The sequence below is a fragment of the Elephas maximus genome, chromosome 22, assembly GCF_024166365.1.
Source record: "Elephas maximus indicus isolate mEleMax1 chromosome 22, mEleMax1 primary haplotype, whole genome shotgun sequence".
Taxonomy (NCBI): domain Eukaryota; kingdom Metazoa; phylum Chordata; class Mammalia; order Proboscidea; family Elephantidae; genus Elephas; species Elephas maximus.
The window spans coordinates 26802167-26823933 of NC_064840.1; the positions used below are offsets into that span (position 1 = coordinate 26802167).

Genomic DNA, 21767 nt, shown 5'->3' on the forward strand with positions numbered 1-21767 from the left:
TTCCTTGGACTTGACTTTTAATGGCTATGTGGTACTCCATTCAACAGACGTGGCTCGTGTAGGTTGTGAGCCTTGTTGCTCCTTGCCAGCTGTGGGCTCTCTCTGCCCTCAGTGTTCTCCAGGGTAAGATGAGGATAACAGTAGAACTAAGCTCACAGGCTGTGTGCATCATGTCACTGACCCCCACCACGACCCACACAGGGCACTGAGCAGCATCCTGGCAGGTAGTGAGCAATGGAGAATGTCAGCTGTTCTTGTTGGGAGTCCCTGGGTGCCAATGGTTAATGTGCCTGGCTGCTAACCAAAAGGTTGGAAGTTTGAGTCCACTCGGAGGTGCCTTGGAAGAAAGGCCTTGTGATCTACTTCTGAAAGATCACAACCATTGAAAACTCTATGGCGCACACTTCTACTCTGACACACGAGGGGTTGCCGTGAGTTGGGATCGGCTTAATGGTAAGTGGTTTGGTTCTTACTGTTGAACCTTTGGATAAGCTACATTGCAGTGACTATCTTGGTACCTAGAACTGTGTGGTCATCTCTGATCATTTCCTTGGAAGAATTCCCTGTCAATGCAGGTGCCTCTGGTCAGTGCCCCCAGCACGTTGTGCGTCATTCTGCTGCAGAGCTCATTACCCAGTACTGTTATTGGGGGACATACTGTTTCAGTCACACCAGTGTGTACTCAGTGTCCCTGCTTATGAGAACAGGAACTGTATGCCGTGAGATGTGAACTCCAGTCTGGCAGAGAGGGAGTGCTCAGCTAATGCTTGCCTGATGAAGGGATGAATGAGAACTGTGGAGCCTTAGGGTTGTGTACATATAAGTGGAAGGAGGGGCCCCCCTTGGACTTGGCTCAAGAGTGCTTTGGAATATGGGATACTTTGTACCTGTGGCCATCACAGATTGTAAGGTGATTTCGTTTTTTCATTAATTTATTCCACCGCATTAGTTATCTATTGCTGCATAACAAATTACCCCAAAACTTACGGACTTAAAATTTATTATCTTACAGCTTCTGAGTGTCAGGAATTTGGGAGTAGCTTAGCTGGGTGGCTCTGGCTCAGGGTCTCTTATAAGGTCACAGTCAGGCTATTGGCCAGCGCTGCATTCTGATCTGAAGGCTTAACTGGGACTGGAGGATCCACTTCCAGACTTCCTCATGTGGCTGTGGGCCAGAAGCCTCGGCTCCTCGTCATGTGGGCCTCACCATACAGCTGCTCACAATATAGCTGCCAGCTTCTCAGTGACCAGAGAAAGAGAGAGACTAAAATGGAAGCCGCAGTATCTTTTATAACTTAATCTTGGAATGACATACCATCACCTCTGCTGCGGCCTCTTGAAAACACATGGGAGAGGTCTGTACAAGGGTGTGAATACGAGGAGGTGGAGATCATTGGAGGCCATTTCGGAGACTGTTACCACACCCACAAATGCATACTGAGCAGTGTCCGTGTGCTAGACACTGTGCTAAGCACCTCACATGCACGATTCAGTCTTAACAGTAACCGATGAAATAGTATTATTACCCCCATTTCACAGATGAGGCTCAGAGGGTGAGTAGTTTGCTGAAAGGGTTGTTGTTGTTAGTTGCTGTTGAGCCAGCTCCAACTCATGGCAACCTTACGTACAACAGAATGAAACATTGCCTGCTCCCGTACCATCTTCACTGTCATTGGTATGTTTGTGTCCATTGGTGTGGCTATTGCGTTAGTCTATCTCGTTGAGGGTTACACAGCCTGAAAGTACCAGGGATGGGACTCAGACACGGGTTGAGTGATTAGGGTAGTTGTGTTTAAGGAAAAACAACTTCAGAAGATTGGTTTGAATGGTCTATGTAACTTGAGCAAACTCTTGCCCTCTCTGTTCTTCAGTCTCATCTCCTTCAGGAGCATTTCTCTGAGTGTAGTCTGTGGACTTTGCATCAGAACTTCCATAGATTTGCCCGCCCCCCCACCCCAAGATCTGCTAAGTTAGAAATTGCCGTGAGTGGGGCTCCCACTGCCCACGACTGTCAGGAATAAGATGATGCACCTCACCCCAAGAGGTGGTGGAAGGTGAACCTATGAACAAGGTCAGGATGAGAGGCTGTGTTGGAGGGATACCCAAACATACTGGCAGAGAAGGTGTTTGGGTCCTCGTGGCACATCAGTAGAAGCAGAGTCCTAAACAGGGCAGTCTGCACTCACCCTCATGGGGCTATCCTGATGCCATCATCTCCAGACGGCAGGCATGTGTGGTGCCAGGACATTGCTGCGCTCCTGGTAGGTGCTATAAAGCCATCCTCTGACTGCAGTTTACTGTTTTCCTGGGGTCTGGTGGTGCCATAATTAGAAGAAATGACAGGTGAGCCTGAGGGCAGCATGTGGTGAGCACAAGTCCAGGATAATTACAGTACGCATCCCAGCTCCTGGCCAGGGCTGAGCTGCTGGCTTATTTTAGCCCTGTGCCAAGGCGCCCAGAACCCAAGGCACATGCAATGCGAGGAACCAAGAATATTGATGAAGCACGAATGTCTGCCCTATGACAGCCTCCCAGCGGACTGGTGAGTGAGGAGAGAATGGGGCCTGGGGTCAGCCAGACCTGTGTGTGAATCCTGGCTGTGTGATGCCTTGGCTGGGGGACTTGCTCCTCACAGCTTTGGTCCCCCACCCCACCAGTCTGAGGGGACATCGGAGCCCTCTGCACTCAGGGCGAGGTGTTATCCTTGCCCCTCCTAGCCTTGGCTTTGAGCAAATTAGGAGTATTTCTGAGTCTGTTTCCTCATCTGCGAAATGGAACCCCTTCACCTCTACCTCAGAGGGTCTCTGTGAGGATTAAATAAAATGAAAATCAGGTGCCTAGCATGCAAGAATCAAATCTGAACCTATCTCCCCCCATCTCACCATTCCCTTTTCTTTCCTCTTCCATCCCACGGTGTCTCAACTAGTTAGCGATCCTTTCTTTAAGCCCAAAAGACTGAAGTTGGGTTCCACAGGACAGCCAGGCCTCGTTTAAGCCTGTAGAACAGGGCTAAATGGTGAGCCGCCTAGCTGGCCAGGCCGGGGGCACTGCTGAGTCAGAAGTCCTGGTGGGGGCTGGGGGTGAGAGAGCTGCCTTTGGGTCCTTCCGTTTCTTCTATTCCCATTCCTCATCCCCAGATTACAGCTGAGAAACAGAAGGCATCGTGCTGCCGGTGAGCCGGGGAGGGGCCCTCGGACTCTGCAGGTCACTCGCTCACTCATTCTGCCAGCACTTATGTGGCACTAGTGTGTGCCAGGCCCTGGTCCAACAGCAGTTGGACAAGCAGACAACTGGGCCTGGGGTCAGCCAGACCTGAGTGTGAATTTCTGGCTATGTGATGCCTTGGCTGGGGGCCTTGCTGCTGGGAATGTAACCTGGGGGGCAGGGGCGGGGAGCAGATGGGCATGGCATTAGGTCAGCATGTGAGAAGGTGCCTTGTGCTGTGGAAAACAGCAGGTTGTAAGGGGCAGGAGTGCCTGCCGCTGAGATTTTAAATTGGGTGTCAGGAGGGAGCCACCTGGATAATAATAGTAAGAAAAGGAAACAGCCTTCGTTCTTGGAGCACCAACTGTATGCTAGGCACCTTACTTAAACCACCTTGGTAGGTCCCCAGCAGTGGCGGGAGCCCTGTTCTATAGCGAAGGACAGTCTCGGGGATGATCGTTTTCCTGAGATCACCCAGCTTATAGGTGGCAGAGCTGGGATTCGAATCCCATCCTGTGTGTCCCAGGAGGGTTGCCCCACTGACCTTGCCTACTGCATCTCAGCCACGAGGAACCAGCCCTGTCACCTGGCGAAGCTCCAAGGAGCCAGCAGATGCTGCAGTAACCGTGGTCCCCAGGAGTAGTGGGTGGCACCACCTGTGTTCCCAGCGAGCAAGTAGGGTGATTGTTCTGTGTTCCGGACAAGGCCTCACTCACATGCTGTGGAGTGAGCCAGCCTCAGGATGGTGAATCACAGGCAGAGAGGGCCAGCTTAGTCAGCAACCCATGCTGGTGTCTGGACGCTGTCTAGAGACACTCCAGCTGTCCCCCGCTTCCCCCTTACCTGACCCCTACCCCAGGGCTGCCAAGTGCAATGGTGCAGGTTGTGTCTTGTACAAGGACACCTGGCAGAGGGGGTGAGTCAGAGCTGAAATCCAGCCCATAGGCTGCTGACCGTTTTGTGTGATTGGAAAGTGCACGAAGGCCCTGAAGTGGGAGGGTTGGGTTAACAGTCCTAGAAGTACGTGCCTAGGTAATGCCTGGCCAAGATCACCTTACTGAAGGCCAGTGTCCTAGCCCAGAACCAGGCCTCTGCTTCCATGGGGACAGGCCTGGGAGGTAGGCGGGAAACACTGGCCCCACTGCAGCCAGTCTGCAGGCCTGGGCGGCAGGTGCTTAGCACAGCTGTCATGACAGAGCGGGAGCTGGGGCCACCGGTGAGGGCCTGAGGGTCCAGTCCCACTCTGCCTCTTGTGCTGTGTCCTTTGGGCAGCTTACTTCCCCTCTTCTGGACTTATTTTCCTCATCTGTAATACTGATCACCAGGCCCCAAAGGTCACTTTGATACTGACATTCTGCTCCTTGTCATAAGCCTGTGTTTTTGGAGACACAGACTTTTGGAGGCCAGTAATAATGATGGTGATGGCAGCAGCATTAACTGGGGCCTCTTGACCTTGTGCTAAGTGCCTCTCACAGCAACCCCATGATGTGGACACTGTTATTACCCTAGTTTTCATTGGAGGAAACTGAACCTGAAGTTAAATAACTGCCCAAGGTCACAGAGGTAGAAAATGGTGGCACCTGGATTTAACCCAGACCGTCTGACTCTGGAGCCAAGCTCTCAGCACTTTTTCCACACGGCTCCCAGGGCATGAGAACGAAGTGATGGCAGGCCCTGTACTCAGTCCCTCCCCAGGCCAAGTGTCCTGCTCTGAGATGGGGGTGGTATGACCTGCCCTGCAGGGGGAGATGATCAGTATAGGGCCCTGCCCTGGCCATGCTCTGTGGGGTTCAGGTCTGGAGGGACCACGGTGCTGGCGTTCTCCCTAACCTGAGTGCTGGATGTGCTTGGTGGAAGGCACAGTCGTGGGCATCTTCTCATCTGATCACCTTAGAGGTCACCTAGTCCAGCCACCCTCTTGCTGCTTTGTACACAGGGAAACTGAGGCCCAGAGAGGGCAAGGCCCTGAGCCAGAGGCTCCCTGTGGTCCTGGCAGAGCTGGGACTAAAACACAGGGTCCCACTGACCTGTCCTCAACTATTGAGTGTGTCCCATGTGCCAGGCACTACAGGTGAGGGTGGCCAGGGTGGGTAAAGGAAGGATGGGCAGGCAGAGCTGCTGTGTGTCCATCATTTGGGTCAGTGTTGCTGGGCAGGGAGGGGGCAGAGAGGGATGGCCCCATGGTCTTGATTTCTTGGTGGATTGGTATTTGGGACAATTAGCATGATAGAGTGAACTCAGGCTTTCCTAGCAGACCTGAACCCGAGGCTGCTCTGCCCCTTCTAGAAGGGTGACCTCTCTGAGCATCCATTGTCTTATTTGTAAAATGGAGGTATCTCTTGCAGTTTAAAGTGGCCAGCATGGTCCCAGGGGTGCAGTCCGAGGTTAACAAAGGAAAGCTGTCATCATTATGATTTGTTGGGAGGAGACTTTCATAAGTGATTAGGAGTGTGGGCTCTGGAGTCACACTGCCAGGATTCTAAGTCCATCTCAGCTCCTTTTTCACGGTGTGGCCTTGGGTAAGTCACTTCACTTCTCAGAGCCTCAGTTCCCTCATCTGAAAAAGCGTAATAGTCCCTACCTCACAGGTTGTCTTGAAGGTTAAGTGAGATGATACATTTAAAGCTTTGAGCCTAGAGCCTGGCACATAGTAGGTGCTCAATAAGTTATTAGCTCTAGTAATAGGTAGGAGCCATGGTGGCACAGTGGTTAAGAATTTGGCTGCTAGCCAAAAGGTTGGCAATTCGAATCCTCCAGCCAGTCCTTGGAAACCCTGTGGGGTAGTTCTACTCTGTCCTATAGGGTCACTATGAGTTGGAATTGACTTGATGGCAACGGGTTGGTTTGGTTTTGGTTTAGTAATAGATAACATTTACTGAGTACTTGCTCAATGCTGGGCATTATTATTGTTATTTTTGCTGCTATTACTCTTATTAATAATCCATTCAAATAAACTAACTTTTCTTTATCACTCCTCAAGCAATCAGCCAATCGGATCCACTGTCTCATTTTCCTACAGCAAAAGTAGAGGCCTACAGAGGAGAAGTGACTTGCCCAAGGTCACACAGCAATCTTTTCAGTGTCCTGTGTGGTTTTGTCCAGCTAAGTCTGCTGCAGAGCCACTGTTCCATCTTGGTCTTCTGGAAGGACACCCCTCCCTGCCCATTCCTGCCCCATTACTCTCCAGAGCCAGCAGCTCCCCAAAGCATCAAGGTTCGTGAATGGCTTGGTTAAGCACTTGGCTGTTAAACGTTCATCTTTTACAATTTCAATCCAATTCCTATAAGCTTATTGGCAAGATGGGGTGTATTAGAGTTGCCAAATTTAATATATCAAGTCCATGTGTCTGGTACATGGTTTCTCAGCAGTAATGGGAGAAGAGAGGTTTTATACGTTTTCATTTTGAATGGCTGTCTGTTCCTGATCCCATTACAGCCCTTGAATTAATGGCTAGCTGTCCCTGTCTGCCGCAGGAATGGCTTTCTGCATCAAATTGTTTGGCTTTCTGTACTGTCCAGAAGGCTGGTTTCTCTCTGTGTTCTTCCCCTGTCTCTTCCTTCCACGATGCAGTCCCCTTAGTCCACCCTGTTGATCAAGTCACAGCTTCACCTTATTTACCAGGTCCTAGGAGTCTGGAGGGAGCCCTGATGGTGTAGTGGCTAAGAGGTCGGCTGCTAACCAAAAGGTCAACAGGTTGAATCCACCAGCCACTCCTTGGAAACCCTATGAGGCAGTTCTACTGTCCTATAGGGTTGCTGTGTGTCAGAATTGACTCGACGGCAATAGGTTCAGGGAGTCTGGAACTTTGACTGCTAGCCGGAGCTGCTTCCTTGTGACCTTGAGAAAGTCACTGTCATTTCTTCCCTGGGCCTCAGGTATCTGCTCTGTGAAGTAAGGGCTCAGACCACAGACCTGAAGGGCCACCTCGCTTCCAGCTCCAGGGTGAGGGTCTCCACCTCTGCAGGTCCCCCTTGTTGGGCCTGAGTGGATCCACTCCTCCTCTGGTCTTGTGGCACTGAACTGGGACCCAAGAGTTTGCCATGAGAGTCATCAAATTGCCACCTACCTTGGGGTGCAGAGCTCCTGGACCAGGTGGGGTCTCCATGGCTAAGGGGTCTTAAGACCCTGCAACAGTCTCATTTCCCACCATGATTGGCTAGAGACCTGTCATCTGAGCATTTAGCTCATCAACTTGGGAAGCTGTTTCTTATTGCCTGCCTGAACCCTCTTCAGCCTCTCTAGGCTCTGAATGGGCTGTGGAAGAGGACCCCTGACAGCACGATGATGAAGCAACAACGTTAGGGACCTGGGTTTGCATTCTGACTTGCCACCTGTGTGACCTCAGGCAGATCACGTCCTCTCTTTGAATTTCAGTTGTCCCATATGGAAAATGGGGATTAACTCATGCATTCAACAAATATCTGACTGTCTACTCTGTGCCAAGTACCATTGTGGGTGCTGGGGCTTCTGCAACAAATAAAACAAAAAAATCCCTGCCCTCATGGATTTATATTCTTGTTGGGGAAAAGAGACAAGAAATATAATAAGTCCTTTTAACTTCAAAGGTGATAAGTGCTATGAGAAAAAATAAAACAGGATAAAGGGAGTGGGGAAAGCTGGGGAACGAGCTGGAGTTTTAAGTAAAGTGGTCATGATGGCTTACTGAGAAGGTGGTATTTGAGCAAAGATTGAAGGAGTTGCGGGAGCAAGCATGGCAGACATACAGGGAAAGCGTATCCCAGGCAGGGGGAACAGCAGTGCAGATGCCCTGCAATGGGAGTGTGCCTGGCCTTGGGAGGAGCAGCAAGGAGGCTGGCAGGGTTGGCATGGAGAGACTGCCAGAGAGGGGAGGCTAGTAGGGTGGTGGGTGGTGCAGGGGGGAGATTGGCCAGATGGTACGAGGCAGTGGCTCTCACCCTAATTCTAATATCAGAATTGGAATTACCTGGGGGGCTTTAAAAAGTACTGGTACTCAGACCTCACCCACTGAGGTTCTGCTTTAATTGGCCTGGGATGGAGGCTGGACATGAATATTGTTTAAAAAAATCACTCTGGAAGGAGTCTGTGTTGGCTGTAATTGTAGGGCCATGTAGCTCCTCACAGGCTGTTGTGAGGTTTAAATGAGCAAGTGCCTGTAAGCAAAGCCATGACCCAGGCCAGCCCACCGTGAGCGCTCAGTCAGGGCCAGTGGACAGTGAGCTATGGTTTATGGTGTTTTTTCCAAGGGTCTGATGAGCACTTTGTGGCTTCCCAGGCAGCGGCAGCACCTGGCATAGGTGGCCATGGGAAAGCGATACTTCTGCGACTACTGCGACCGTTCCTTCCAGGACAGCCTCCACAACCGCAAGAAGCACCTGAATGGGCTGCAGCACCTCAAGGCCAAGAAGGTTTGGTACGACATGTTCCGAGGTGGGTGCCCACCAGCTCAGCAGCCAGGTGGATGGGACCCTGCTCCCTCACCTTTCTTACCATCAGCTAAGAAAGTACCATGGGTCAGCAAGAATCCTGGCCTGGACTCTTTGAGAAGCTGAACAGTGGGAGGTCGGGAGCTGCTGCCCCTGAGGCAGATGGGTGTTCTGAATGGGCAGGTGGGGTGTGCACACCTGTCCCCCAGCAATCTTGATCATCAGTTCTCCAGGTGCAGGGCCAGGCTATGGGCATACAGGGGCCAGAAGGAAGGCCCCTCTCCAAGGAAGTGATGCTTGAGCGAACAGCTGAAGGAAGGGAAGAGCTAGCCACACCAAGTGCTGGGAGCAGAATGTTTTGGGTAGGGGGCATGCAAAGAAGCAGGCAGCCATGAGGAAGGCACCTGATGTTTTCTGGGCAGAAAGGAGAGGGTATGACTGGCACTTGGTAGGTGAGAATGGTAAGGGCTGACGGGGCAGGGACCAGATCATACAGACCCACGGAGGCAGCAATAAGGGCATCAGGATGTCTTGGGGGCAGAAGGCAGCCCTTGAAGGGCTTGATGCAGGGGCTGACATGACCAGAGCTATATTTGAAAGCTATGACTGACGGCTGCATGGTGAGCACTGGGCGTACAGGAATGGTTGTTGAATGATGGCTGGACAGATGGATGAATAACCGAGCTGCCAGAGGGAGGCTTTTCCGGGAAAGTCTTCGCAGAGCAGATGCAATTGGGGTGAATGCACTCAGGGGTGTAAGACCCGAGCACAGGGCCTGGCACCCGGAGGTGCTTGTAAGACTGTGACTGCTGCTGCGGCTGCACTGCTGTTATTACTAGACGTGCACCCTGGGGAAGAGCGACGGAGCTGGCAGAAGCTGGAGGCCCAGAGCCAGACCAAGTGGAGAGGGAGTTGGCTGTGGGGCAGGGGTAAGCCAGGAGCCCTGGAGTGAGTTGGGTGGGGCTCACACCCTCAAACTGAGGAGCAGGATTCTGGGACGGTGCAGAGACTTGAGCCCTGAACTCAGAAAGAAGGAACTGAATCCCAGCAGCCAAGATGTGGGAAAAGGGAGAGGTCCTTGAGGTAAGACTCAGGACTCGCCAGAAGGACGTGAGCACGTGCTGCAGGCCAGGCTTCCATGGTTTGTCATTTGTCCTTTGCTTATCTCAAGAATTCTAAGGTAGTGGTTCTCAACCCTGGATGCAGAATGGGCTGGGGCAGAGAGGTGTCAAGTTGAGTCCCATCCCAGACCTTGAAATAAAAAACACCAGTCCCAGACCCCATCTCCAGAGGTGGGTTTGGGGTATGGCCTAGGCATGGCATTTGGAAAGCTCGCCTAGGCCCTCCCCATTTCAGATGAGGATGCTGAGGCTCAGGCTCAGATGAGGGAGTGTGGTCTGGCCGCTCAGTGGACCAGGTCTGGCTGTGGATGTAAGGGGCTGGGAGTAGAGACAAAGGGGGAGTTCAGTGGTGGGAGGTCTTCTGTGTGCCTAGAGGCCTCTGGTGCTGGTGTCAGGGAAAGGCTCCCTGTACCCCAAGTCCATTTGAGCTGTGGCCTGGAGTCTGGCATGGAGCTAGGCCTCAATGGTCCCCTTGTTGTTTGTTCCTAGTCCCCATCTCAGCCCAGAAGGGCCATTGGTACTTGTAGAAAAGATGAAACAGCGTGACCATCTGCCCCTTCTCAGGGCTCCCACATTCCCAGGGTCCTCCCACATCCGCATCAGTTCCACATTCAGTGCTCAGAACAGCTTCTGTGGGGAAGCTGGGCAGATGTCGCAGTGTCCCCACATACAAGTTTCTTTGCGGTCCAGAGTGGTGGATTGCCTTGCCCTGGGCCCCAGTGGCCAGTGCCTGCACTGGGCCCAAGCTCTTTCCACACCCTCAAGAGGCTTTCCCTGGACCCCAGCTTACCCTGAGCAATGCACAGACTCTGAGGAGGCTCCATGGTGCCCTAGCTAGGCTGGGACTCAACTTGAGCCCCTCTGCCCCCAGCCTCGTGGCCTTGGCCCGGTCCCTTAGCCCTCAGAGGGGCTGACATTCCATCGCCACAGTCAGGGCAAGCCCAGGCCCAGAGTCAGCATACATCAGTCCTGGCTCTGTTGCTCACTCACAGGGTGATCCTAATTTTGTCATGTGTAAAACAGCCACAGTGACAGGACCCACCTCCCGAAGCTGTGACAAAAGCTCAGTAATCTCACAATGACTGTATGGCTCATAAGGGTTTAATGAGCGCTAATGATGCCTACTGGTTCACCAAAGGGTGGGCCTAAGACTCTTTACGTAGTAGGCTCACTCCTTCAGCCAACACTTGGTGAGCACCTAATGTGTCCTCACTCCCAGATAGGCTCTGACAGCACCAAGATGAGTAAAACAGGGCCCACTGTCCCAGGCATGGGAAGACAGGCCTCATGCCCAGTTACAACAGTGTGTTCTTGGCAGAGCCCCTGTCCAGCTGAGGCCGCCATACCTTGCTGGCCTCTCCCTCTGAGCTCCAGCCCCACTGGCCACTGCATGAACTGTTTGCGTGTTACTCTTCCCTCTGCGGGCATTGCCTTCCTGCTGCTCTCCCCACTCCCCAAGCCAGGTGACGTGAACCACCTCAGAGCTTCATTCAGGCAGACCCTGAGCCAGGTCAGGCCATTCAGCTACCTGCCAAATGCTTACCTGTTTATCTCCACATGGATTACTGTGACTATCAGACTGGAAGGAAAAGGACCTGATCTGACTTATTGTCCACTAAGCCCTCGGCCTGGCGTGGTGCCTGGCACACAGGATGCACTTGGTAAATGTTTGCTAAATGAACATCTAAATGAACGAACAAACATGGGGCCCCAGGGCAGCCGTCAGTTTTGGGAGATGAAGCGAGAAGGACCAACAGGGTCAGATCACGAGGGGCCTTGAACACCAAGCAGAGGAGTGCAGGCTGCTTTATGCAGGGCTTGGGCCAGAGATTCTCAGCCCTGGGTGCACTTCAGAGTCATTGAGTAGCTTTTAACAATTCTGATTCCCCTCAGGATTAAAGCAGAGCCTAGGAGGAGTGGGTCCCAGCCTCCATGTACTTTAAAAAAAAAAAAAACAAAAAACCCACCTGGTGATTCTAATGTATGGCCAGGGATAAGAACCACCTGTCAGAAAATGAGCAGCCAGGAACTCTCCTCCCACACTCAGCCATCCAGCCAGAGCCCTTGTCTAGGGCTCAGGTTTAGCCGCCCTCCAGCTCAGCTGCGCTGGCTCCGGCCGGGCTGGGGTGGTCTTAGGCAATGTTCAATGTCCACTCCCCACATCAGCCCGGGAAGGGCAGGCAGGACAGCACCATCTGGGTGGGCTGAGTCTAATCAGCCCAGTGCTAACAAATGGACCCCTTTCCCACCCTGCTCGTCCCACCCATGGCTCTGCCAGGCCACCCTGGTGAGTAACTCCTGACCCTGGAGCTCCTGCCTCCCATACACTGCTGTCCTGGGGAAAGGAGGAGGCCCCATCAGTGTCTGCTGTACACCCTGCAGCACGGGAAAGAGCAGGCCTTAGACTCACATCGGGGGTCAGACCTGATGCTGCCACTTCCTAACTGCATGCCCACAGGCAAATCATTTTCCCTTTCTAAACCTCAGTTTCCCACTCTGCAAAATGGAGATGTGAGCACCACAGAGCAGGTTTGTGAAGAGAAATGAAATAATCGCTCCATTTGTTGAGCACCTACCGCAGAGCTTCTCAGTCCTGGCTGTACATTCGCCCCACTTGGGCAGCATGATGCGGAGGCTGGAGGCTGGGCCCAATCCCAGAGACTGAATTGTTCCTGCATTGCGGGTGATTCTAACGTGCAGCCAGGGCCGGGAACCACTGCCTGACTCTGCCAAGTGCTTCTTGTCCATTATCTTATCACACTCTCACAGCAGCCTGCCAAGTGGAAGTTTTTTTTTTCCCATTTTACGTGTGGGGAAACTGAGACTTGGAGACATCAAGCAGCTTGCCCGTGGTCATGTGTAGCTGGGACTTTAGCTCAGGTTCCTTAATCCCTGGCTTTTCTTCTACCCCAAGTGGCCTCTAGAAGAGGTGGTAGACCAGAAAGGTTCCAGCACAGGCCTGGCTTCTCCCCTCTTCCAGGGCAGACCTAAGAGTCTCTGAATCAGGGTACTGTCCTTAGTTAAATGTCTTACCTGTGGATATGACTCATTGATACCTTGCCTACAAAGAAGCATATAAAACTTAAAACAATACATATATGATGAAAAGAAAGGAAAAATCCGGGTATCCAGAATGATTGCCACAAAGCCCGCCACGGCCAGTGTGATGTGACTCTGAGTGCCCACAGCTAGTGTCTGGAGGGAATATGGAGAGCAGCCGGTTTCAGTCGTGGTTGTGGAGAGATGTAGCTTTTATTTTGAAATAATTATAGATTCATGGGAAGTTGCAAAGACAGTACAGAGAGGTTCTGTGGCTCCAGGATTTTTACAAGGCTCCCCAGGTGATTCCATTGCACAGCCAAAATCAACAGCCTCTGACCTAAAACCCAGTTCTTGCCTTTGGCTAGTTCTGGATGGGGTGGGTAGGCTTGGGGTCTCCCGAAGCCGGGGTCCACTGCTCAGCATCCCCACCTGTGTCGTCCACTGCTTGTGCTCTTCCATGGATGGGAGCTCTTTCCTCCCAACAGATGTCAGTGTGAGGAAGTGCTTGTGTCCAGCTAAAGTCCAGGCCTGTGGCTTCCACCCTGACCTCCCATGTTTCCTGGTGGATCCTGTCTGAAATCTGCCCCTCTGTTCTCTTGCAGATGCAGCCACCATCTTGGTGGATGAGCAGAACAAGCGGCCCTGCTGGAAGTTTCTGCTGATAGGTACAGTGCTCTGCTCCACTCAGGTCCTCTCCATTGACCAGCAACACCCAGGCTGGCCCCCTGGCTACCACCCCAAGCTTACTTTGTGACCTTGGCTTCCTTGGCTGACTTTTCAGAGCCTTTCCAGGGCCTGGTCCTCAGCTCTTCAGGCCTAGAATGTGACTTTATCCACTTGCCCAGAACAAGCAAGCACTCGGAGATTGAAAGTAAATCCAAGAGACGCTGGGTGTAATAGCTTAGCTGATTAAACTGGCATGGGAGCTGGGCCTCCCTGTGCCCTCCCTCCCAGTAGTCAGGGCCAGAGATCGTCACAGGCCAGAGGCCACTGAGGACGTTCAGAATGAGAACCAAGGATGCTAGGTGTTGATTTGGCAGATCAATACTCAGCTAATAAAGATGTGTACAGTTCAAACAGATAAAAACTTAAGCAAGTAAAGGAACCAAAGGCAGGTGAAAAGAGTTGGAAAAATACGACAAATCTAGGAGTACGATTACTATCCTCTATGTCTGCCCTTGGGAAACCCTGGTGGCATAGTGGTTAAATGCTACAGCTGCTAACCAGAAGGTCAGCAGTTCAAATCCACCAGATACTCCTTGGAAACTCTATGGGGCAGTTCTACTCTGACCTATAGGGTCGCTATGAGTCTGACTTGACGGCAACGAGTTTGTTTTGGTTTTTTGTTTATGTTTGCCCTTGAGGTCATGGGTGCTCTCTAGGAGTTTAACCCTGAGCTTCCTAGCAGCTAAGACAAAGAGGAAAGCCACAATAATTAACAAGGTTTAAAGGGAGCTTACCATTGAGGGGAGGCCATGCTCCACTCAGGAGACAGTGCTGCCCCTAGAGCGGGCACTAGGCTTGCAGATTAGTGGATTCCCTACAGACTTGACCTGGATATGAATATGCCACCGGTAGGGTACACTGGAGGAAACCCTGGTGGCGTAGTGGTTAAGAGCTATGGCTGCTAACCAAAGGGTCGGCTGTTCGAACCCACCAGGCACTCCTTGGAAACTCTATGGGGCAGTTCTATAGGGTCACCATGAGTCAGAATCGACTCGACGGCACTGGGTTTGGTTTGATCTTGGTTAGGGTACACTGTTATAGGCCACCCCCAGTCCCGTTATTTTGAGACACGTTTTGGTCTCCTCCGTTGAGATTCAGAAAGCTACCCTGGACTTTGGTACTTCCTTAACAAACCTGCCCTTCAAGCAAAGGGGAGGAGGTGGTGGAGTGCCATGCGGAGTCACAGTACATGCAGGGGCCTAGAGGGAGGGAAAAATGACCCTTCCAGGGACCCACTCATGGGTCATTGAGGAACAGGGGTGGGGTTGGGGGAGGTGGTAACAAAAGACAAGCCTTCGTGGAAGGCTGCAGTTGGATTGGACCCCCAGAGGAGTGGGCAGCCAGGGAAGGGGCTTGAGCAGGGCAGTGGATCAGGAACATTGTTCTGGCTGCTGTGTATGGGCGGGGCTGGAGAAACTCCAAGTTTTTGTGCAGGGGTGGAGTCCCTCAAGTCCTGCTCCTAAAACTCCCACGAGCCCACTGTGGGGTTTTCCCTGAGCAGTGGGTAACTCTGCTCCTTCCTTCCGCAGGCCAGTGTGACTTTGGCTCCAAGTGCAGATTTTCCCACATGTCGGGGCAAGACCTGCAGAAGCTAAGCCTCCAAGTGGAGGGTGAGTCTCAGGAGGGACCTGGGCTGGGGCAGGGGGGGATGCTGGGAGTGTTGGGGAAGTGGGGAGGGACCTGAGTTGGGGAAGCTGCCCTGTGCCTCCCCACCATCCCCTCTCTTTGTGGCCTCCATGCAGGGGAGGCCAAGGGATGCCCAGGGAGATAGGGGAGCCCTGAGCACCAGTGTGGCAGGGTGTCAGGAACTGCCTCCAGACCACCCTAGGCGTGAGTATTTGTGGAGAAGGAGCAGGGCTGGCAGGAGCTCCCATCTGTGCCCCCATGGGGCTTAACGTGATACCTGCGTGGTATTGCGCCCAGGAGCCCTGAAGGTGTGCCTCTGCCCCACCTGAGCCCTGTGCAGCGGCTGCAAGCCTGGCGCTCTTCATATATGCTCACCCTCCCCCTCTGCCCCTTCCTCCTTCAATCTGTCAACATATACAGAGACCCTGCTCTGCACCGGGCAGATGCCCCACTGTGCCCTGGGGATATAGATGAAGAAAGTACCCTCCTTGCCCTTTAGATTCTCACAGCCTGCTGATTCTGAGGGAAGAGTAAGTTCAGCTTGCCAGGGAAGAAAGAAACTGGTATGCCCATCTATTAGAGAACGAGGAAGCTCTGACTTAGAGGCCTTCGTATCAGTCTTCTCTCGCAGTCATTCATTGATCAGATGGGGAAACCAAGACCAGCGCCAGGGGCAGAAGGCCTGACCTGAGCCCCTCAGTGTTAGGAGGCAGCGTTCGGCCCTTTACCCTTCTCTATGTCCAGGTGGCCTCAGGGAGCTAGCAAGTGTTCTAGGGCAGCCTGGCCTTTGCCCTTGTCCCATGGTGGCCTGCGGGCTAAGTGCCTTGCCCTGGGGAGCCAGTGGCAGTGTGGCTGCAGGGTTTCTAGGAGCTTTCTCAGCGTGGAAGCAAGGGCTCATGCGGACAGCCAGCGAGCCCTGGTAGCAGTGGCATCTCCAGGTCTCCATGGCCGTGGGCTCTCAGGGAACAGTTGGTCCTTGGTGGGGAGGGCACAGGCCATGCAGCTGGAGCTGGGGACATGCCTGATGGAGACAGGGATGTTGAGGGGCCTGTGGAGGCCGGGAGCAGAGGCATGCCCCCATCTGGCAGCTCAAGACAAGTGCTGGCTCTGCCTTGTCCAGCTGTGACCTTGGCACAAGGCTTAGCCTCTTGGGGGCAGTGTCCTGACCTCCCCAGTGTGGTGCTGGTAAAGATGAAGTAAGGTGACGCACATGTGTGTTTAGCCCAGGCCCTGGCACAGAGTGAGTGCTCGGCCACAAGTGAGTGTGACTGTTTTCCTCTGACCCCAGGCCGCATCCCAAGACTGCACAGAGACTTGGGCCACATCACACTCTCATGCCCAGTGTGTATGAAAGCCACTTGTTGCTTGGTTTTAATTCAGTGAGCAAACGTTTATGTAGGACATTTTATAGGAAGGAAAGCCAGGGAAACTGAGGCTCATTACTCTGCTCAGGGTCAGAGACCCGGCAAGTAGCCAAGTCAAGATTCAGGCCCTGCCCTGTCTGGTTCTGTGCCCGTGCTGCTTCCCTGCACCCCTGGAATTAGACACTCCCAAGTGTCGGATTCTTTACATCCATCTTCCTGCTTTGATCCCCAAAAAGCTCAGGCAGCCACCGATGTGGTCTTCATTGGATGGAGAAGCAGAGTGAGGCCAGGGGGTGGCCCTCGGCCATAGATGGCCTGGGGAGGTGGTGTCAGCGTAATGGGGACAAGCCAGAGGCTCTGCCTTTGCAGGCTCAGCCTGCTTCCCAGGAACGGAGCGATGAGATCCCTAGGACTTCCCCAGGGTCTGCTAATTCCTGCTTCTTGGTGGGAGAGGGGTTCAGGCTGGCATGAGTGTATCCCTCACTTGCCTCTGTCTCCCTATCACCACAGAGGAGAGGCGGGCCAAGGAGTGGCCGCTTGATACTGTGGAGCTCCCCGAGGTCCATCTGGAGGACTGGTTGGAGAAGAGAGCCAAGCGGCTGAGCTCAGCCCCAAGCAGCAGGTACAGGTTCCATGAGTATTCTCCTCCTATGCCCTCTGGAAGCAAGACCCTAGCCAGCCTGCCCTGACTTGAGTCTCTGTGAACTGTCCAGGCTCAGGGGCCAGACATAACTCCCCCAGCAGAGTTCCCTGAGGGCAGGACCATGTTGGGAGTTGTTGGTCCCCTAGGCCTGTTTCCCTGGCCTTGTCCTATCCCTCAGTTGGTCATCTCCACATTGGAGTGGCCAAGCAGATTTGACTCCACATCACTGCTCTATTCTAGGAGGGAGGAGCCAGAGCCCTTGGTCACTGACACCCCCCTGGGTGCCAGTCACTGCATACTTGCTTCCTTACCTGCTGTCCCCCTGGGGCTCTGCCAGTATGCATGGTTACCTTGACTGTGCAGAAGGGGAGACTGAGGCTCACAGTAGGGTATGACTTGCACAAGGGTACACAGCTAGGAAGAGGCAGAGCTGAGATTGTACAGAGTGTGACAACAAGACCACTTCCCACTGGAAGTGGGCAAGGGTGGGCCAGCCCCAGCCCTCAGTGCTCAGAAGTAGACGGGAGCCACTTCAGCTCTTGTGCTGGGGACCATGCTGGGTAAGGGGTCCTCAGTGTGTGCTGTGTGCCATCCTGTGCCCTCCTCCTCGAGGGGAGGGCCTCTGCCCACACTTCACTCACTGATCGAGACACAGGGGAGGCAGGGACTTGTGAAGGCCACACAACATCAGAGTCAAGGCCAAAGCCAGGTCTCCTGGGCAATTCTCCCAGGTATTGAAGGAGAGAACAAGGGGTTTAAAAGAATGTGTCTGTGAGTGGTGACTTTGTACAAGTTGCCCCACCCTGGGCTACCTTACTTTCCCCATCGTGAAACGGGGCATCAGACCCTATTATGTCCAAGGTCCTCCCCAGATTGCTGTGGTTTGGCCTCATGGGCTGGTGGCTTGTGGGCCTAGGGAGCCTGGTCAAACCATCTGTGGGTGAGGCCTGCCTTCAGGGCCATGCCAGGAGGGGAAGGGTTTGCTTCTTGCCTTCTCTGTGCCTAGTGAAAAGAAATATATTTTTTAAATAACTTTAATATAAAACAATAAATATATATTTTAATAACATTGTGTTTCTGGTAAGGTTTACACAGCAGCTTAGGTTCCCATGCAGCAATTTCTACACAAGTTGTTCATTGATATCGGTTACATTCTTCACGATGCGTGAACATTCTCGTTATTTCCATTCTAGTGGTTACATTTCCATTAATCTAGTTTCTCTTTTCCCTAACATTCTAATCTTTGCTTTAAAGTAATTGTTGACCGTTTGGTCTCATACAGGTGATTTTTTTTTAAGAGCACAGCATTTATAAAAAAATTTTTTTTTTTTTTTTATATAGGTGATGTTAATTATTTTTTGAGCCATTCTGTAGTTTAGCTACAAAGTGCCGCAGAGGTTAATGTCAGTTTAAGGTTTGAAGAGTATCTTAGGGCAGTAGTCTTGAGGAGTCCACCAATCTTGACCACTTCAGTAGGTCTGTATTATTATTATTTTTAACGTATTTAAGGTTCTCTTCTATATTTTTCTCTCATTCTATCAGGGTCCACCTATTGTGGCCCTGATTAGAATGGTTGGTAGTGGTAGCTGGACATCATCTAGTTCTTCTGGTCTCGGGGTAGATGAGTCCATAGTTCATGTAGACTGTTTGTCCTGTAGTCTAGTTTCTTCTTTGAGTCTTTGGTTTTCTTCTTTCTGTTTTGCTCCAAACGGAGAGAGACCAATAGTAGTATCTTAGATGGCTATTTGAAAGCTTTTAAGACCCCAGACAGTACTCACCAAACTAGGATGTTGAACATAACTGTTTTTTACCCTTATTTTAAACCTGTGCCCAGTTTTTGTCCCTCCCACCTTATGAAAATACAGTATATAAAAAAAAAAACAGTATAGGCATGATTGAAATGTTGGATGTGATGTGCCTTCCTGCTGGGCCTGTCTGAAGGGTTGTGATTTTGGTCATGTGGGCACCCTCTTGGAATTGGCCCTCGTTAAGGATCCCTGTCTGTGCCCAGGCTGCTTCAGCCCAGGCATCAGAGGCTGGGCTGGCTGGAGGCTGCCCTGGGATGGGGGGCTTCGGGGGCTTCCCCGCTATCATAAGCCCAGTTCAGTTCCACTGCCCTCCACGCTGCTCCTTGCATCTGGCCCACACTGCGTCCCATCTGTGCTCTCCCACTTACTTATCATATTACTCCGGCTGCTCACCTCCCTGCTCGGACCTCCCAGGCCCTGCCCTGGGAGTAACTCAGGCCTGGGGACCTCACGGGCTGTAGAGACAGGATGCCCTGAAGTCCCCACCTTGACACAGACAGGTGTGTCCCAGAGCTCTCGAATGCAGAGCGCCAGTGATCATGAGACTTGGAGGACCCAGGGGGTGAAATCGAAAAGCTCAGGCTAAATGGGTGGCCCAGAGTCACAGGGAGAGGTGAGGACCACATAACAGGCTTGTTTGGTACTTACGGTGTGCCCAGCAGCCTGGGCATTTAGGGGGATTAGCACCCCATTTTGCAGCTGAGAAATCTGAGCCTCTCCAGGAGGTTGTTACATACCTGCTGTCCTTAGCTGTCACTTGAGAGAAAACCCCTGCTCCAGGTCTGGACCCTAGGCCGCATCTGTCACACGGGCCATGTTCAGGCTGGCCAAAGGCCCTGTCTAGCTGGAGTCCTGCAGCGACAGCAGCTGAATGCCACGATGGCAGTAGCTGTATCTGGAATGGAGCTTACAACTGGGGACCACCCTAGGCTCTAGGGGGTCTGAACCCTCTGATGCCCAACCTGGCCCCTTGCAGGGATCTGCTTTCCCGGAACCACTTGATCTCTGTGCCTGTTGCCTGTCCACCTGCTTCTTGAGGGCTCTGAGCCATAAGTAATTACTCTTTGGGCAGACAGACCTGTCCAGCCTGGAGAAAAAAAGGGGTTGTTGGAAAGGAGGTGACCATTTATTATCACTTTTCCCATCGCCACCTTGGTCTTCTGCAGCCCTCTTCCTGCGGGCCAATCTTGTGAAAAATCACGCCCATACCCTGCAGCCCGTGGGCTTTAGGCTCTGTCTCTGCACCCTTGCCCCTCACTGTACCCCTCGGCTGCCTTGCTCTGTTTCCCAAGTCTCCTCCAGCCTCCAGCCAGTCCTGCACGGAGGTGGCCCTTAACCACGCATCGTTGTCATTCCTGAAGGGCAGGCCTGGGCGGGCGGGTGTGTGCCCAGTGTGTGGTGGCTGCATGAGTGAGCACTCAGGGGAGGAGGGTCCCGACCTGGAGGCCTGCCACCCTAGGTGTTAGTGCTGGGATCCCCTTGTGGGGACCAGTCTAGGGGACCTCAGGGAGCCCCTGTCCCTCTCTGGGTATCTGTTTCCTCTCCCAGAGCACAGGGCACAATGGCTACCTGGCACACCCTAGGGCCACCCAGACCTTCAGGCTCTAACCCCCATCGCCGGGCAGAGCCTCGAGATCAGCTGGGTCAATGCTCCTTGTAAACCCGGGAGATGGCAGCTCCGTAGGGCTCCGGCCTGGCAGCGTTGCCCTGTCCCCTTCAGCAGACTGACCCTGAGGCACCTGCCAAGAGCAGACTGCGGCAGGAAGGAGAGGCCAGCCTCAGACACACAGGCTAATCCTCCGGCGAGGCCAGAGCTTGTCCCTGCTTCCCATTGTTGGCTCTTCAGATTGTGACTGTATCCCACTTAATCTCCCCGTGTGTACCCCTCTCTGGGCCAGTGCTGTTGTTCTGGCCCGGCCACCTGCCAGACTCTTTTTTCCTTAGGATTAGGACATGGGTGGAGAAAGGCAAAAGAGAGTCGCTCTTGTTTGTCATTCTGCATGGGGGAAACTGAGGCTACAGGAGAGGCCACGAGTGCAGAGTCATGCCGCACACATGCCTCAGTGTCCCCATCTGCACCATGTGGGATTGGAGGGTGCGCTCTGGGAATCAGGCGGTTTGCCTGTGTCTGGGGCCTGGGCCATGTGTGAATGTCTGTGGCTGAACCCTGAACCCAGTAGCTGGGAACCCAGCTGTCAGGGAATCTTGCCCATTTCTAGGCTCCCTGGGGGAGCCCTGCTATCAGCCCCAACCCAGCGAAGAGCCTGGTCTGCCTGACAGCTGGGGCACTCCCTTCCCATAACCGCGGAGCCTCCTCCACTCTCACCCTTCTGCGGCTGGCTGGCAGAGTCTAGGAAATCTCCCCATCACCATAAATCATGCTGAGAGCTGCTTTCTGCTCTTTCCAGCAGGCAACCAGCAGCAGAGCAGGGGGTTTCCCTGTCCTCTGGCAGCAGGAGGTCCTAGAGGCTGCACTGAGGGCTGAAGCCTGCCTGAAGCCCACACTTGGTACAGCAGCCAGGTCCTGAGGACAGGCAAACTCCCAGTCCCCCCACCACTACCTTGGAAGCCTGAGGCCTCTCCACACCTCGAGACCCTTTCCTTTCTGCAGAGGGTTGGCCAGTGGGGCCTAAGCCTGCTAGGAGCTGCCAGGACCTTGGTCACTGGACCCGGGGGATGGGGTGGCGGGGAGGGAATAGGGAGCAGAGGGAATGAGAGGGGAGGGAAACAAGTGGAGTTGACGTCTGAGTTGCATTCCAGGCCTCCCTCCTCCATTCCCTGACTGTAGCACCAAAAGTTGCCTCATGTATAAAATGGGGTTTGTGTAA

The 21767-nt window shown here is 53.1% G+C and overlaps 1 protein-coding gene across 2 annotated transcripts in view; it reads left to right on the forward strand.

Moving 5' to 3' along the window:
* The window catches only part of ZMAT5 (zinc finger matrin-type 5), a 28706-nt gene that overhangs the window by 5516 nt on the left and 1423 nt on the right, over positions 1-21767 (forward strand). The window contains exons 2-6 of one of the 2 annotated variants that reach the window (XM_049866357.1): positions 6224-6417; positions 8459-8613; positions 13375-13437; positions 15028-15108; positions 16999-17110. In XM_049866357.1, the coding sequence (XP_049722314.1) occupies positions 8487-8613; positions 13375-13437; positions 15028-15108; positions 16999-17110 (383 nt within the window). In that variant the 5' untranslated portion in view covers positions 6224-6417; positions 8459-8486. The remainder of the gene's footprint in view (positions 1-6223; positions 6418-8458; positions 8614-13374; positions 13438-15027; positions 15109-16998; positions 17111-21767) is intronic. The other variant, XM_049866358.1, reaches the window with a different exon arrangement.